Consider the following 16,765-nt stretch of genomic DNA (forward strand, 5'->3'; position numbering starts at 1 on the left):
GGAGCACAGACGAGGGTGCCCCCTTTCTGAAAGGCGTTGCGTAACTGTGGCGAAAGGCGTATACGATGAAGTCGTACGTCGCGAATAATGATGTTGATAAAAGCGACGAGCAGCTCTTCCATTATCGTGAACTTCGTCACACAGAACGATCATGTATTCTGCAAACGTGTACTCAGCCTTTTTGCTCTAACCCTCACAGACATGTGTTTTTGCTCTAACCCTCACAGACATGTGAATGGAGTTCGAACCAGATCAGAAAGGAGGGATAGACGTCAAATGACATCAGCCGATCAGACTTCAAACCCCCACCCCCGGGCCGACCATGACTACCCTGTTGCATACCTACATAACAAATGTTTTCAGACAGCTGTAGCATGGAATCGGCACGTTGCCGGACATGGGTTCCAATTCAAAATATCTTCTCCTCAGTCCCATCTACAAGTTTTACGGAATTTCCCAAAACACGTTTTAAACGACTATTCCGAAACTCGTGCCAGTTGCAGATTGCCTACCTAGCGGCTTGCTGGGGCAACACACATTCGATTTTCAATATTTCGCATAATCGTTGGACGAATTTAAAAATGTAAAATGCATTCATAACCTACTCATTAACAGGTATTTAACCCCCCCCCCCCACACACACACCTACACACACACCAAGTATTGCCGGCCGGGGTGGTGAGCGGTTCAGGGGGTTCAAACAGGAACCGCGCGACCGCTACGGTCGCAGGTTCAAATCCTGCCTCGGGCATGGATGTGTGTGGTGTCTTCAGGTTAGTTAGGTTCGAGTAGTTCTAAGTTCTAGGGGACTGACGACCTCAGAAGTTAAGTCCCATGGTGCTCAGAGCCATTTGAGCCATTTGAACCCCAAGTATTACAGTTACAAACTGTACATGTTTCGAGGCAGCGAAACTGACGGCATGCAAATAAGAGTACTTCATTCAGTTGAGAAAGAGGGCACTTAGTGACCTGAAATACACTTTAAGCATAATTTCAAACCTTTCAAAAATTTCAAACCTTCTCAAAAGTTTCTGTCGCTGACACCCCCCACAAAATGATGAAAGGAAAAAAACTTTATCGGTTACTATACGTTTGCTGTTCATGCAGTGAAATGGCGTCAACAGACATAACGTATCAATTTATTACTTTTTTACTACTAATTCTATTGGCAGTACAGTTGCAGGCACTTGAATGTGAACTGCAGGGGAAACGTGTAGGTGTAAAGTTTGCAGATAGTAGCTACATATACCACTGAATATACCTCCGAATTTATATCATTTAACGACACACAGTTCAGGAGACATGAAAGACTAGATTAAAATCGCGCACAAATTGCCCAGACTAAATTCGCCCAGTGTTTCGTTATGAGGGCACCATCGTGTTCCAACGAACTTTTAAGCACAATCTCAAACCTGTTCTAAACTTTTTCTCGTTTACATGCTTAATGTCAAACGCAAGGTGACTTAGAAAGCAAGTGGAGTGTGCAAAACCGTGTCCGTGAAGTAGAGGTTGACATTGAAACGAAGTCAGTGATTGCGACCCAACTGGCTTTCCGCAGATTAAACCATTGCAGACACGTCCCGTCCCCCCTGCGGGCCTGGGGTTAGAATAGGCCTAAGATATTCCTGCCTGTCGTAAGAGGAGACTAAAAGGAGTCTCACACCTTTCGGCCTTTTTTAGGGTCCCCTGTATCGTTTGACCTCCGTTTACCAAAATTTTCCCGAAGAGCGAGCCAATTGGAGAAGGGCACCACCTTACATGGTGCATTGTGTCCATCGTGCATTGAAATTTTTAGCCCACTTTTTCGTCGAGGCATTGCAGTCCCGCTCATCCTCCATCTCTTGGGCGAGAACACATTCCTGGGTGCGTTTTCTTCCACCCACTATGCAGTGTCGTTTAGACGATTGCTCCAACGCAGGTAGCAGACGCTAAACATGAGCTAAAGGAGTGCACGGCGCATTTTACACCTAGATTAGCATGCATGGCCCTACAAGATACATTTAGTGCCACGCTTAAGGCCCACCGACAAGGTCGCACGTTTTTGATTCTGCGACACGTTTCTGAAATTGCGGGCAGCTAATGCAGGACTCCTTGTGAGGTTGATGATGACTGACGAGGCACACTCCTTATTTCCAGGGGCAGTTAACGAACAAAATAGCAGTTTTTGGGCATTGAAGACCCACATAGTCCCTGAAAAGCCGCTACAAAGCCCAGAATTAACAGCGTCGTGTGGACCCACTACAGCTGGGATCGTCGGTCCATATTTCTTTACAGACGACTATGGTGCAACATAAAATGTGACTTCCGATCGATGTGTGTCCATGATGCGGAATTCCTTCATCGCTTCGTTACAGCGGCATCCCTGTCCAGTCACGTTGTATCAACAGGACGTCGCAACTGCACACACTGCTCGTCTCTCATTCGACGAACCGCGTGACGTCTCGTCTCCTGATCGGTCACGTTCATCTAATTCGACGCCTCCCAATTTCTTCCTCTGGGGCTATCTTACGCCCTGTGTGTTCGGAAATCAACCTGCAAATCTCCACACGCTGGAGGCCAACACCCATAGAGAAGTCGCTGGTATCCCCGATGCCGTACTGGAGAACACTTCGCGTAGCAGCTTCCACACCTCGCCTACACGAGTGCTCCCATAAAGGCAGCGCTCATCTGACAAGGGAACCGTACAAACTTGCTCTCACCGATATGATTCATATTGCCAGGCTGTGGGGCCACGACTAGGACTTCGACCGAATAAGCGCTTAGTTTCATAAGTGCGAGGTCTGTAGATGGAATCTCACTTCCGATACTGTTATTTTATCCATTCCCACGTAATTCTAACAACAGGTACGTTTGGAGCACCACGAAATTGCGTTATGACGAAGAACGGTTTACAAATGTAACCAAAGTTTGTTTTGCAATAGATACACTGAAAATCATGCACTTCCAATGGTTCGGCGTTCACTACAACTGCTGTATGTCACAGTAATTACTGTTTCCCATGTTTGTACGATCCGTATCATCCAGATTTGTATAGTTCTCCGTAGATTACACATTATACTTGCCACACATGTAGATAATATACGTAAAATGACTATAGTGATCTGATTGAGAGTTCTTGTGTATCGATTTTTTTTCAGTCTCATTACGAAAATTTCTACCCCAAAAAATTATGAAAATGAGTGAACCATTCAATAATGACGCTTTGCACAGTGACAATAAATAAATAATTTAGTAATGACATTTTGCACAGTCAAAAAAATGCGAACAGCCCTTTTCGATGAGTACTAGCGACCATATAAAATGTATAAATACGCGTAAAATTTTCGAATTCATTTTTTATCGAAAAACTGTTGAGAGTTGCGTCTTCTTGTTAACGTGTGTTGAAGCAGTAGTCGTGCTCCGCGCATCAAGTCAATATGAATGAAATCGATGAGGGTAAGTTGATATTGTGTCCATGTCAGCGATGTGATCTTTAAAAAGTGAGTGCTTTCTACCGTGTGACCGTCCAAAGACTCATTAATACGTCTGTATTTGTAAATCATGAAGCCGCGTGTTATTGCTGTTTTTGTAAACAGGTGAAAAGGCGCGTACTTTATAGACCGCTCTGTACTTAATACATAACTCATTTGTAAAGCAACCAGACGTTTGAAGCTGCTTCCTACAAGGGAGCCTGATTCTTACGAGAATAGAGGAGTTACTTGTATATGCTGGTTTGAGGTAGGGGAACGGGGACTACGCGGAGTTCTGAATCAGTCAGCGACGTCATGCCGCGAAGAAACTGGGCGTGCTTTAGCGATCTGACCTGCAGATGGCGAGAGGCGTGCAAATACCGCGGGACGAGGCGTTCCCGGGCCGGCGCCAGCTGGAGCGAAGGCGCCGCCTCGGCCGTGTGAGGACGCGCAGGACGTGAGTCACGCGTCTGTCCACTCTGGCCCGCCCACGCACGAGCCGAGCCGAGCGGACGCCGGCCGCGTTTTACAACGGCCTCAAATTATGCCTCGTTACTCGCCGCGCGCGACCCGCGCTGCGCCACACACCGTACCGCTGCGTTTGTTTCGCCACACCTTCCCGGCGATTGCGCCGCGCCTCCGGACTTCGGCCCTTCCGTACGCCGGCCGAGTAACGAGAGTGCCCACTGGCGTCTCCGAGGCAACGAGGAATAGCGCTGCGAGAAGCTAGACAGCCAAGGCCGGTTTGAGGCACAAGCGTCCCCTTGAGGGCGTCCAGCTGGAGAGCTGCATACCAGGTGTGTCAATAATTAATAGCGAAAACGCGGTGAAACTACATTTTTTTTTAATCACGACTGTTCTGACTGGTTAGATGCCGCCACGAATTCCTCTCCGACGCTGAACTCTTCATCTCAGGGTAGCACTTCCACATGAAACTGAATGAGCGCGTAAGGTTAGTTGCAATGAAGGTGAACAGTGGACTTCTGGTTATTGGAAGATATGTAGGAAAGTGTAACTCGTCTCGTAGGAGACCACGTTTCGAACACTTGTGAGATCCGTTCTCGAGTACTGCTCGAGCGTCTGGCATCCCCATCAAGTCGAATGAAAGGAAGACATCGACGTAATTCAGAGGCCTGCTGCTACATTTGTCCCCGGTAGGTTCGATCAACAGGCGTGCGCTACGGATACGCTTCGTGATCTCAAATGGGAGTCTCTGGGCAGACTGCAGAACGATCCCACTGCCACCAACACACAATAGACATAAAACAAGATAAAAGAAATCAAGGACTGAACGGAAGCATATAGGCAGCCGCTTTTCCCTCTCTTCATTTGTAAGTGTAATGGGAAAGGGAATGATCAGTAGTGGTACAAGGTAGCCTCCGCCATGCACCGCATGGTGATTTGTGGGGCATGTATGTGGAGTTGAAGTAATGGTGTCCTCTTGATGAAAAAATATCGGCGTTAGCTCTATGAAAACTGTTGCAAGATGTCGGAGGTGACAGCGAGCTTAGGTTTTGCGTCACGCTGACGTCGAGTTCTTCATAGACTCCTTCAGTTTATATCCCTGACGTGGGTTGTGCCACAATGATATTCTAGGTTTGGAGCTACTGTAGATGGTATGCCTTTGCATTATTCCTACCTTTACAGAAAGACCTGCAGTTTAGAAATGGTTCAGAGCACTATGGGACTTAACATCTGAGGTCATCAGTCCCCTAGACTTAGCACTACTTAAACCTAATTAAGCTAAGGACATCACACACATCCGTGCCCGAGGCAGGATTCGAACCTGCGACCGTAGCGGTCGCGCGGTTCCAGACTGAAGCGCCTAGAACCGCTCGGCCACACCGGCCGGCGCCTGCAGTTTAGAGTGGGTCCTGAAACACATTCCAGCTTGGGCAGTGAGTGAGGCGGAGACACTTTGGACAGGGACAAGATAGCTTCCCTGCCTCGTAGCTTTATTGAGCTGTTTCGACTCAATGGTACTAGGTAAAATCTGATCACACTCAGGCGTAATGGTCTCAGAAAGGTTCCAAACCACTGCTCTACAGCTCTCTCTAGTATCGCGTAGATAACTCCTGGACGTAAAAAATGTCATAATCCTGTCCCTTCTTCTTGTCAGTGTATTCGATATATTCATATCCTCGCCGATTCCGCGGAGAACCTTCTCATTCTTTACGTTCCAGTCCATTTGATTTTCAACGTTCTTTTGTAGCACCACACCTCAAATGCTTCGTTTTTCTTCTATTCCGGTTTTCCCATACTCATTTCCATACAACGGTGCCCTCAAAGTTGACATGCTCAGAAATTTCTTCCAAAAATTAAGGCCGGTGTTTGATACTAGTAGACTCTGCCGGCTTTCAAATCCCTCTTTGCTTGTACTAGTCCGATTTTTGTATCCTTACTTTGTCCATCATAAATCATTTTGCTTCCAAGATAGCAGAATTCCTTTACTTCGTCTAATTAGTAGTCACCACTTTTGATGTTGAGTTTGTCGCTAATCTCACTTCTGAAACTCCTCATTACTTATATTTTTTTCGGTATATATTCCTAGCCCACGGTGTGTTCGCTAATTACGCTGTTCATATTATTCAACTGATGTTGTGAGTCTTCTTCACTTTCAGTAAGGGTATCAATGTTACCAACGAATCTGATCATTGTGGTATCCTTTCACCCTGAACTTTAATCTGTGTTGAACTTACATTTCCGTCGCTGCTTCCTCGATGTATTGATTGAGCAATAGGGGCGAAAGAATACATCCTTGTCATACGACATTTTTAATCTGAGCACTTCGTTCTTAGTCTTTCATTCGTATTGTTGCCCCCCTTGTTCTTCTAAGTATTACTCGTCTTTCCCTGTACCTTACTTCTATTTCTCTCAGAAATTCGAACACCTCGACTATTTTACATTATCGAACGCCTTTTCCAGGTCGACAAATCTTATGAAGGTATCTTGATTTTTTTTCATCAATCTCTTTCCGTTACCAACCGCAACGTCAGGACTCTTCGGTATCTTTACCTTTGTTAAAGCCAAACTTATCGTCATCTAATAGAGCCTCATTTTCTTTCCCTTCTTCTGCATATTATTCTTAGCAGCAAGTTGGATGCAATATGGTAATAGAAGCGAAAACGTTTCAGTAAACACGGGTTCGCAAACGACTCGTTGGCGGGAAAATTGCGAATGTGTCGTTACGGGCCGCCACTGACGATATTATCAGTATTGTCCTCGTTGGAATGTGAGCCCAGTTAGACTGCGACGCCTACATCTGTATCACCGTCAGTACTCAGCAAGCCACCCGACTGTGTTCAGTGGAGGGTATTTTTCTTACAACTGATTCCCCCCCCCTTTTTTCCATGTTCCATTCACGATTGGCGCATGGGAAGAATGATTGTCGGCAGGCCTCTACATGAGCTCTAATTTCTTTAATCTTCTTGTCGTGGGCATTTCGCGAGACGTATGCGTGCGACTCTTACCGGAACGCACCGTCGCGGAATTTCAGTAGTAAACTATTTCGTGATGAACAACGCCTCTCTTGCAACGTGTATCACCGGAGTTTCGAGAGTCTCTATAACCCACTCGGGCCGATTAAACAATCCCGTGACGAGGTGGCCCGCTCTTTGATGGCTGTTCTCTCTCATCTAAGTCCTACCTGGTAAGAATCCCCGACTGGTGAACACTACTCAAGAATCGGTTTCGAACAAGTATCTTGTATGCCGTTTCGTTCGTGGATGATATTTAATTCTTCCTATCTGCTTTTTCTATTATTTGTTTTATTTGGTCATGTCACTTAACGTCGCTGCGGATTGATACTTTCGGATATTCTACGGTAGATAGTGTTTCCAGAGATTTGTCATCAATAGTGTAGTTGTGCAGTAGTGGATTTCTTTTCCAATGTGTGCACAATATGTTACATTTATTTATTTTCAGTGTCAACTGCCAGTTCCTGCATAATTCACCAATCCTCTGCAGGGCTTACTGCGCATCGGTACTGTCAATCTTAAAAGCTTCCAACGTTTTCTACTAGCTCATTTACATACACTAAAGAGCGACGGTCCTATTACTTCCTTGGGATACTCCGGAAATTACGGTTTCATCTGTCGATTAATTTCCGTTAAGTGCGACGTGTTGTCTTTACAAAGTGGTCTTGAATCCAGTCACACATCTGGTCTGATACTCAGTAAGCTCGTAGGAACACATCAGCTTAAGCGCTGATGTCCTACCCTGCTATGCATCTCACGCAGCAACAGAGCGAGCTGTGTTTCGCAAGATCTTCGTTTGCGGAATACATATCGATTCTTGTAGTTGAGATTTTTGTTCTTCAAAAACGTCATAATACGTGAGCACAAAACTTGTTTCGTAATACTGCAACAGACTGACGTCAACGGTACAGGCCTATGATTACGCCTATGAGCATGTGTTCTACGATCCTTTTGAATGACTGAACGAGATAGTTCACATTTCAGTGTACAGGGAGAGTACTAACTATTGCCACCAAGAATAACTCCGAAAGTATGGGAGGAGCTGAAAAGTTTGTGGGGCAGAAGTTGCATGGGACAAGGAAAGCCATAATATGACGTTAGTTTTTTGTTGCTAGGTGGGGTCGCTTCAGAGATACGAAGGTCGACGTTGCTTTCCTAAGTGGGATGCTATAGTTTAGTACTTATTTTCTGACAGCGGCTATCGAGACGAATCCAATGATGTGTAACAGTAAGGTCTTTGAAGGTCAACGAAGATGGCATGAACGTCCATTTACGGAAGTGTTCGAAGTAATGACCATTGATATCAGTGCAGTGCTGCAATCTTGTTATCATGGATTGAAGTGGCATTCCTTATCACATCAGTACTTATCGAAGTACATGCTCTGACAATTCTTTCTCGCATATCTTCAGGTCTAGTTGGAACGTCTTTATAAATGTCTTTTACGAATACCCACAAGAAAAAAAATCCAGAGGCGAACGTGCCGGCCACCGCACATACCCTCCGCGACCAATCCAACAATTTGGGAATTGTCTCTGCAACTCATTTCTAGCCATCAGCGAAAAATGTGCCAGACACCCATCGGTTTGGTACCACATTCTGTTCCTTGTTCCTAAAGGTATTTCTTCCAATAATGTTTCTTGCAGGAATGTGATGTACTGCCTACCACTAAAATTTCCTTCAATGAAACAGGGGCCTATAATTCTGTTCTCCAGAATCCCAAACCATACATTCACCGACCACGGTTTTTGGTGTGCAATTTGCCGCAGCCAATATGCATTTTCAGCTGCCCAATAATTCATGTTCTGCAAATTAACATTTCCATGGTTCGTGAATGTAGCGTCGTCAGTAAATAAAATCGGATTAATACATGTGTCATCCCTCTGAATATGAAGTTGAACCCATCGGCAGAACTCAGTGCGACGCTTACAGTCCGTAACAGTTAATTCTTGATGGAGACAGATATGGTAAGGATGATACGGCGATGCAGAACACGAACACTACTACTCTGGCTCATGCCAGATTCTATTGCGATTCGACGTGAACTAACACAAGGATCTCGAACCACAGTGGCAAGAGTACCAATTTCCGTTTCCTCGTTAATAACTTCCCTTTGCCGGATCTGTTTCTGATGCTTTAAAGACCCAGGTGTACTCAGTTTATCATACACACATTTAAATGTACGACATGTAGGGTGAGTACGTTGAGGGTATCTTTCAGCGCATAAGTCTTTAGCTCTCACTGAATTTAGTTGGCATTCTCAGTAAACGAGAAGCGTATGGACTTCGTCTTCTGAAGGAATACATCATTCTCATTCGCTTGATCCGACGTTATTAGTCTTACTGTTGGTATTAAGGTTGTATTGCGAAACCGTCGATTGATGTTTACGTGTCAGTGGCATGTTGGCTGGATATGCAATATCGGCGAATATTTACTATTTGCACGATATACGAGAGAGAATTGTCAAAGCAAGTTCTTCGATAAGTGCCGAAGTGATAAGGAATAGCACTCAATCCACGATAAGAAGATTACAGCACTGCATTGATACCAGTGGACATCGCTTCGAACACCTGCAAATGGACGTTAATGCCGGCTTTTTCACCTTCGTTGACCTTCAAAGACCTTACTGTTACACATCATTGGATTCGTCTCGATAGCCGCTATCAGAAAATAAGTACCAAACTGTAGCATCCCATTAAAAAAAAATAACGAAGTTGACTTTCATATCTCTGACGCGACTCCACCCAGCAATAAACCCCCCCCCCCCCCCCCCCAGGGGGTCCACAACTCTTTTGTGGATACGTGCGTGGCGAGCACGGGGCCCCGAGCCATTGCAGCCTTCTTTCTCTTCAGGGCTGCATTTCCTTTCCCTTCCCCTCCTTTCCCCTCCTTGCTCCTTTCCCCTCGCCCTCTCCTCTCCCTCTCTTGGTGTCCTTGCTTATGTTGGCCCCGCTATCCTCCTGGTTCTGTTGGTTTTCCAATTCGGCTTTGTTGCATAATCATCTCCTCCTTTTGGCATTCCTTGGTCCCCCTCTGGGGTTTGACCTCCATTACAAAATTTCTCCTCCGTAGTGTGAGCCATTTGGGGAAGAGCACCTTACCTAGTGTCTCCGACGTGCGCCCTCCTAGTACATTCCACCTTTTCTTTCACGTCGTTGTCTGATACTAGGGTGCATAGCCAGCACGGTAGCCAGCCCGTGTGGTGGGGTCGCTATGTACCCTTTTGGTTGAGCCCCCTGAACACACAGGGATCACACTTCTGATACCTGAGCTGTGACCACCTCATGCATGCCTTGGAGTGGTTGCTCGTCATCCTGGAGCATCGGAACTCCCGGCAATGGCCGCCGTGCCAGACGGCCCTTGCTGTGGCTGGGTGGCGCCCGTGAAGAGAGCCCCTGATCGGAGTGGGTGGTAACAGGGCGGACGCTATGCAAATGAAACGCATACGGGTCCAGAACTCTGGCAGTTCTTCTGCGGCCGTCTCTCTGCGTGGAACTGATTCCTCAAGTGCTGCTTCTCTTGCCCCTTCGGCCTTCCCTTCCATGGCTACCCCCTGGGAAGAGGGTCAGGCCCGTCGGCTAGGGGCAAAACCTTTCCCCCGTTATCTAGTTTGCACCAGGACTGATGGAGATACTTTCACCAGTGTCAAACCTTTATTCTTTGTGGAACACATTGAAGACAAGTTTGGCGAAGTGGATTCCCTGAGCAAGATGCGGTCGGGTTCGTTGCTGATAAAAACTGCTTCAGCTGCCCAATCTGCGGCCCTTCGTGCCTGTACCCATCTTGGCACAATTCCTGTGTCCATTAACCCCCCACCAGTCTCTAAATATGGTACAAGGTGTGATTTTTCACAGGGCCTCATCCTTCAAACTGACGAGGAACTTCGGGACAATCTCGGACGGCGGGGTGTTCACTTTGTTCGGCGTGTTCAGAAGGGTCCTAAAGACAATCGTATTGATACTGGTGCCTTTATCCTCGCCTTTGAAGGGGATACCCTCCCTGAGAAAGTTAAGATTATGGTCTATCGCTGTGATGTGAAGTCGTACATCCCACCTCCTATGAGGTGTTTTAAGTGCTTGCGTTTTGGCCACGTCGTCCCGCTGTTCCCAGGCCCCTCTCTGTGGTGACTGTGGACGTCCACTCCATGAGGGGAGTCCCTGTGTTCCCCCTCCTGTATGTGTAAATTGTCATGGTAGTCATTCTCCAAGTTCACCAGATTGCCCAATATATAAGAAGGAAAAAAAGGTACAGGAGTATAAGTCCCTCGATCGTTTAACCTACACAGAGGCCCGTAAGAAATATGCACGACTTCACCTTGTGTCCATGACATCTAGTTACGCCTTGTTACATCTTCACCCCTTCCTCCCCCTTCCTTACTCCCATCCCGGACCCCTCTCCTCTCCCCCTCCCCTGTGGCTCCCACACCTTTTCCTATGGGCGCTGCTCCCCCTCCCCAGCAGGAGAAGTGTCCCACTCCTTCGGCGTCTGCCGGTCAAGGGCGCCTCTCCCGGGATGCCCCTTCCCGGCACCTTCCAGGCCAAAGGTCTGCTGCCGCGCGACGACCGCGAGAGCCGCGGTCTGTCGGCCCCCAGGTCGCCTTGTCTCTCTCTGTTCCTGATCTTGCTATAGCTGGCTCCTTTATGCCACACAGCCCTCCTCGATCTCAGCCTGAAAAGAAGAAAAAACATAAGTCCCGGGACAAAGAGCCTCTGGTGTCACCGGAGGTCCCTTCCCCGACTTCACAACCGGATTCTGACCTGTCGTTCATGGATGTCGCCCCCTCCTTGTTGGTGACGGGTGGGGACCGGCGGTATGACTGGATTTAGCGTGTTCAGCCACCATTTAAACCATCGTTCTGTGGTTCTCCAATGGAATTGTAATGGATACTATCGTCGCCTTCCGGAATTGAAATCCCTTCTTTCGTCCTACTCTGCAGCTTGTGTGGTTCTCCAGGAATCTCATTTTACTGATGCTCACTCACCGACCCTCCGTGGGTTCCGTGTTTTCTGTCGAAATCGGGTCGGACCCCTGCGGGCTTCTGGTGGCGTTTGTACGTTGGTCCGTACAGACATTGCTAGCACGTGGATTCCTCTTCAAACTACATTGGAAGCGGTTGCTGTCAGGGTCCACTTGGACTCTGAGGTCACGGTTTGCAATCTTTATCTCCCTCCTGACAGGACTCTTACACCTGCTGCCTTAACCGCCCTTCTTCAGCAACTTCCTCCTCCTTTCCTCCTCCTTGGGGATTTTAATGCTCATCATCCTTTGTGGGGCAGTGCCTTTCCATCTAGACGAGGTCTTCTTATAGACCAATTTATTGCAGACCACTACCTGTGCCTCCTTAATGATGGCTCCCCTACTCATTTCAGTGCCGGTCATGGTACCTTTTCTGCCATTGATCTTTCTCTTTCTTCTCGCTCTCTCCTCCCTTCATTACACTGGTCGCCACACGACGACCTTTGTGATAGTGACCATTTCCAGTTGATTATCACGCTCCCTTCCCGCTCCCCGGTGGACAGGTTACCTCGTTGGTCTTTCCAACGCGCCGATTGGCCTCTTTACACTGCACAGAGAAATTTGTTAACATCGAATATAGATTTAGGTGTCAGGAAGTCGTTTCTGAAAGTATTTGTATGGAGTGTAGCCATGTATGGAAGTGAGACATGGACGATAACTAGTTTGGACAAGAAGAGAATAGAAGCTTTCGAAATGTGGTGCTACAGAAGAATGCTGAAGATAAGGTGGGTAGATCACGTAACTAATGAGGAGGTATTGAATAGGATTGGGGAGAAGAGAAGTTTGTGGCACAACTTGACTAGAAGAAGGGATCGGTTGGTAGGACATGTTCTGAGGCATCGAGGGATCACAAATTTAGCATTGGAGGGCAGCGTGGAGGGTAAAAATCGTAGGGGGAGACCAAGAGATGAATACACTAAGCAGATTCAGAAGGATGTAGGTTGCAGAAGGTACTGGGAGATGAAGCAGCTTGCACAGGGTAGAGTAGCATGGAGAGCTGCATCAAACCAGTTTCAGGACTGAAGACCACAACAACAACACTGCACAGGTCGTGTTTTCTCCCTCTTTGTCGGGTTGTATTGATGACGTCCTACGTGACGTGTCTGACGCGATTGTTCGCGCTGCTAGCCTTGCTGTCCCGCGCTCATCTGGACCATTTCGTCGCCGGCAAGTCCCGTGGTGGAGTACGGCCATTGCCATCCGTGATCGCCGTCGAGCTTTGCAACACTTTAAGAGGCACCCATCCGTAGCCAGCCTTACTACCTTTAAACGCCTTCGCGCTAAAGCCCGTTATTTAATCAAACAAAGGAAGCGGATATGTTGGGAACGATTCGTTTCTTCCCTTGGTTCTACTGTCCCTCTGTCACGGGTATGGGCTACACTTCGCTCTCTCCAAGGTTGCCATCGGCAGTCCACCCTCCCAGGCCTTCACCTCCCAGATGGCATTTGTACAGACCCATTAGTTCTTGCAGAACATCTTGCGACCCATTTTGCAGTGGTATCAGCGTCAGCCTCCTATCCAGCTGCTTTCCTTCATCAAAAACAGCGGGTTGAAGCTTCCACCTTATGTTTCACCCCTTGTGAGTCGGAATCTTACAACGAACCTTTTACTGAATGGGAATTTCTTTCTGCTCTATCTTCTTCTCATGATACGGCCCCTGGCCCAGATTTCATTCATAACCAACTGCTTCAACATCTCAGTGCTCCACAACGGCAACATCTTCTTCGGGTGTTTAACCGTATCTGGCTTCAGGGTGACTTCCCTTCTCAGTGGAGGGATAGCATTGTGGTTCCTGTCCTTAAGCGTGGTAAGAACCCCCTATCTGTTGACAGCTATCGGCCAATTAGTTTGACCAACGAACGGATGGTAGCCCGTCGGCTCAATTGGATCCTCGAATCTCGGGATCTATTGTCCCCTTTCCAGTGTGGCTTTCGAGAGGGACGGTCTCCAATCGATCATTTACTTCGCTTGGAATCCGCAGTTCGGCAGGCTTTTCCCAGCGCCGCCATTTGGTTGCAGTGTTTCTTGACTTTCGCAAGGCCTATGACACGGCCTGGCGCCATCACATCTTACTTACCCTTCATCAGTGGGGTCTTCGGGGCCCACTCCCGATTTTCATCCGCCAGTTCCTGATCCATCGGTCATTCAGAGTTCGAGTTGGTACTGCTTTTAGTTCTCCACGGACCCAGGAGACGGGCATCCCACAGGGTTCTGTCTTGAATGTCCTTCTTTTTCCTCATTGCTATCGATGGACTTGTGGCCTCTGTCGGTCCCGTGGGTGCCCCTGCCCTGTATGTGGATGATTCCTGCATTTGGGTTAGTTCCTCCTCGATGGCATGTGCAGAACGGCAGCTCCAGGTAGCTATACGGCGTGCCTCTGCATGGACCCTCTCACACGGGTTTCAATTCTCTCCTTTAAAATCGCGCTCTCCTTTAAAATCGCGAGTGGTCCACTTCTGTCGCCGTACTGCAATCCACCCTGATCCAGAGCTCCATCTCGCTGCACAACGATTGCCTGTGGTCCCACAGTTTCGTTTCCTGGGTCTTCTTTTCGACAACAATCTCACTTGGCTGCCCCATATCAAACTCCTGAAGGTAGGATGTTTCCGTAAACTCAATGTCCTTCGCTTCCTTGCCCACTCCTCTTGGGGTGCGGACCGTTCCCTCCTCCTCCGTCTTTATCGTGCTCTAGTTCTGTCTCGCTTGGACTATGGTTGTCAAGTTTATGGTTCATCTGCTCCTTCCACACTGCACGTGCTGGATCCGGTCCACCATCGTGGTATTCGTTTGGCCACTGGTGCCTTCCCTACTAGCCCTGTTGATAGTCTCCTGGTTGAAAGTTGAAACTGGGATCCCCCCCCCCCCCTTTCTGTTCGGCGGTCCCAGCTTCTGGTGTCTTATGCACTCACTATCCGTTCCTCTCCCACTCATCCATCCTATTCTATCCTGTTCGCAGACCATGGACGTCGCCCACCCGACTCCCGCCCTCGGGCGGGTTTACCGGTTGGGCTGCGCCTTGCGTCTCTTTGCCGTGATTTTCAGCTTCCTTCTTTGTCCTGTCTTCCTCGCTCCCTCCCCTCCTCCCCTCCTTGGTTAGTTCCTCGGCCTCGAATTCGGATGGATATCCGCCGAGGTCCGAAAGATTCCATCCCCCCGATGGTGTTCCGTTCCTTTTTCCGCCAAATTTTATGAGAGTTTCGGAATGCTGTTGTTTTTTACACTGATGGCTCTAAATCTGCTGATCATGTTGGGTATGCCTTCACGTCCTCTGTTGGAACGGAAAGTCATCTGCTGCCACCTACATGTGGGGTGTTTACTGCGGAATTGATGGCAATTTCCCAGGCCCTTACCTTTATTAAAGAGTCCCAACACAACCGCGTTTTGTTATGTACGGACTCGATGAGTGGCCTTCTTGCTATTGACCGGTGTTTTTCGCGCCATCCCTTGGTCTCTGCCATCCATGACCATCTCGCTGATATTCACCGTGCTGCTTGTTCCATTGACTTCCTTTGGGTCCCTGGCCATGTGGGTATCCCGGGTAATGAGCTCGCTGATCGTTTGGCTGGGGGAGCAGTTATTTACCCCCCGTTTTCTGTAACCCCTCCTGTAGCGGATTTACGGCTTCACATCAAATCCCACTTCGCACAGTCATGGGTTAATTCTTGTGAGGCTACTCCCCTGTCTAATAATAAACTTCGTGCAATTAAGGTGACACCAGGCCCGTGGCGTTCTTCCTTTCGCCTCTCTCGAAAGGACTCGACCACACTGTGTTGTCTCCGCATGGGCCATACCAAGCTGACCCATGGTTTTCTTTTTCGTGATGAGCCACCCCCACTATGTGGTTGTGGAGCCTTCCAGTCAGTAGCCCACATTTTGGTTGAATGCCACCTTCTTTTGGTTCTGCGTGCTCAGTACAGACTCCCCCACACTTTACCTTTGATGTTGGCTGACGATTCCCGGATGGTCTCTGTGGTTCTCGGTTTCTTCCGGGAAAGTGGTTTTTATTCTCAGTTTTAAGGTTTTTAATCTCTCTCTGATATTGGGGCAGGGCGGTGAGTGTTTGGGTGTCTCCCACTGTAAGCAGTGTTCGGAGATTCCCGATTCACCTCCCTGACCGAAATCATCTTTTCTTCCCCTTTTACTCTGTTTTTACCCTTCTTTTTTAAGGCTTGGTTAGTCTTTCTATTCCCATACGTACTTTCTACATTATAGCAGTTGTACCTTTTAAGTCACAGGTGGTCTTGCCTATGCTGCTTCAGCATAGTGTTGGGTTCGTTCTCTTGCCGACTTCCCTCATTTTGTTTTTTACCAGTGACAACATGACTGCCCTTTTATGTTTTCCCTTTTTCCGTTTTATTGTTCTGACTTTACTGAGATGTCCCATTAGCGGAATGGAACATATTTGAAACAAGGGACTGATGACCTTGCTGTTTGGTCCCTTAAACCTCAACCAACCAACCAAAAAAAAAAGTCTTATTATGGCCCCCGTTGTCCCATGCATCATCTGTCCCACAAACTTTTCAGCTACTATCATACTTTCGGAGTTACTCTAGGTGTAGATAGTTAGTGACTCACCCTGTATTTGTAGTGAGACAATATTTCACAATGAAGTCAGTTTCTGTTCGTAGCCACATATTCGCTGCTATCTTGCAAACTTCGTTTGCGTGCTCACGTTCGTCCGGACGTTTTTTCTGCTGTGGATCTTGGACGCATAAGAGTTTTCGTTGTTAATTGTGAATCACCTTGCATATTTAACAACGCATCTTTTATTATAATGTCTATCAATAAATAAATAAATTAATTAAATAAATAAATAAAAAATCCC

The 16,765-nt window shown here is 47.5% G+C and overlaps 1 protein-coding gene across 1 annotated transcript in view; it reads left to right on the top strand.

Moving 5' to 3' along the window:
• Positions 1-3,808: 3,808 nt before the first annotated feature.
• LOC126126795 (pro-neuregulin-3, membrane-bound isoform-like) overlaps positions 3,809-16,765 on the top strand; it is a 399,360-nt gene continuing 386,403 nt past the window's right edge. The window contains exon 1 of the mRNA XM_049915142.1: positions 3,809-3,906. Within this exon, the coding sequence (XP_049771099.1) occupies positions 3,809-3,906 (98 nt within the window). The remainder of the gene's footprint in view (positions 3,907-16,765) is intronic.

This window comes from Schistocerca cancellata, chromosome 1 (assembly GCF_023864275.1).
Source record: "Schistocerca cancellata isolate TAMUIC-IGC-003103 chromosome 1, iqSchCanc2.1, whole genome shotgun sequence".
Classification (NCBI taxonomy): domain Eukaryota; kingdom Metazoa; phylum Arthropoda; class Insecta; order Orthoptera; family Acrididae; genus Schistocerca; species Schistocerca cancellata.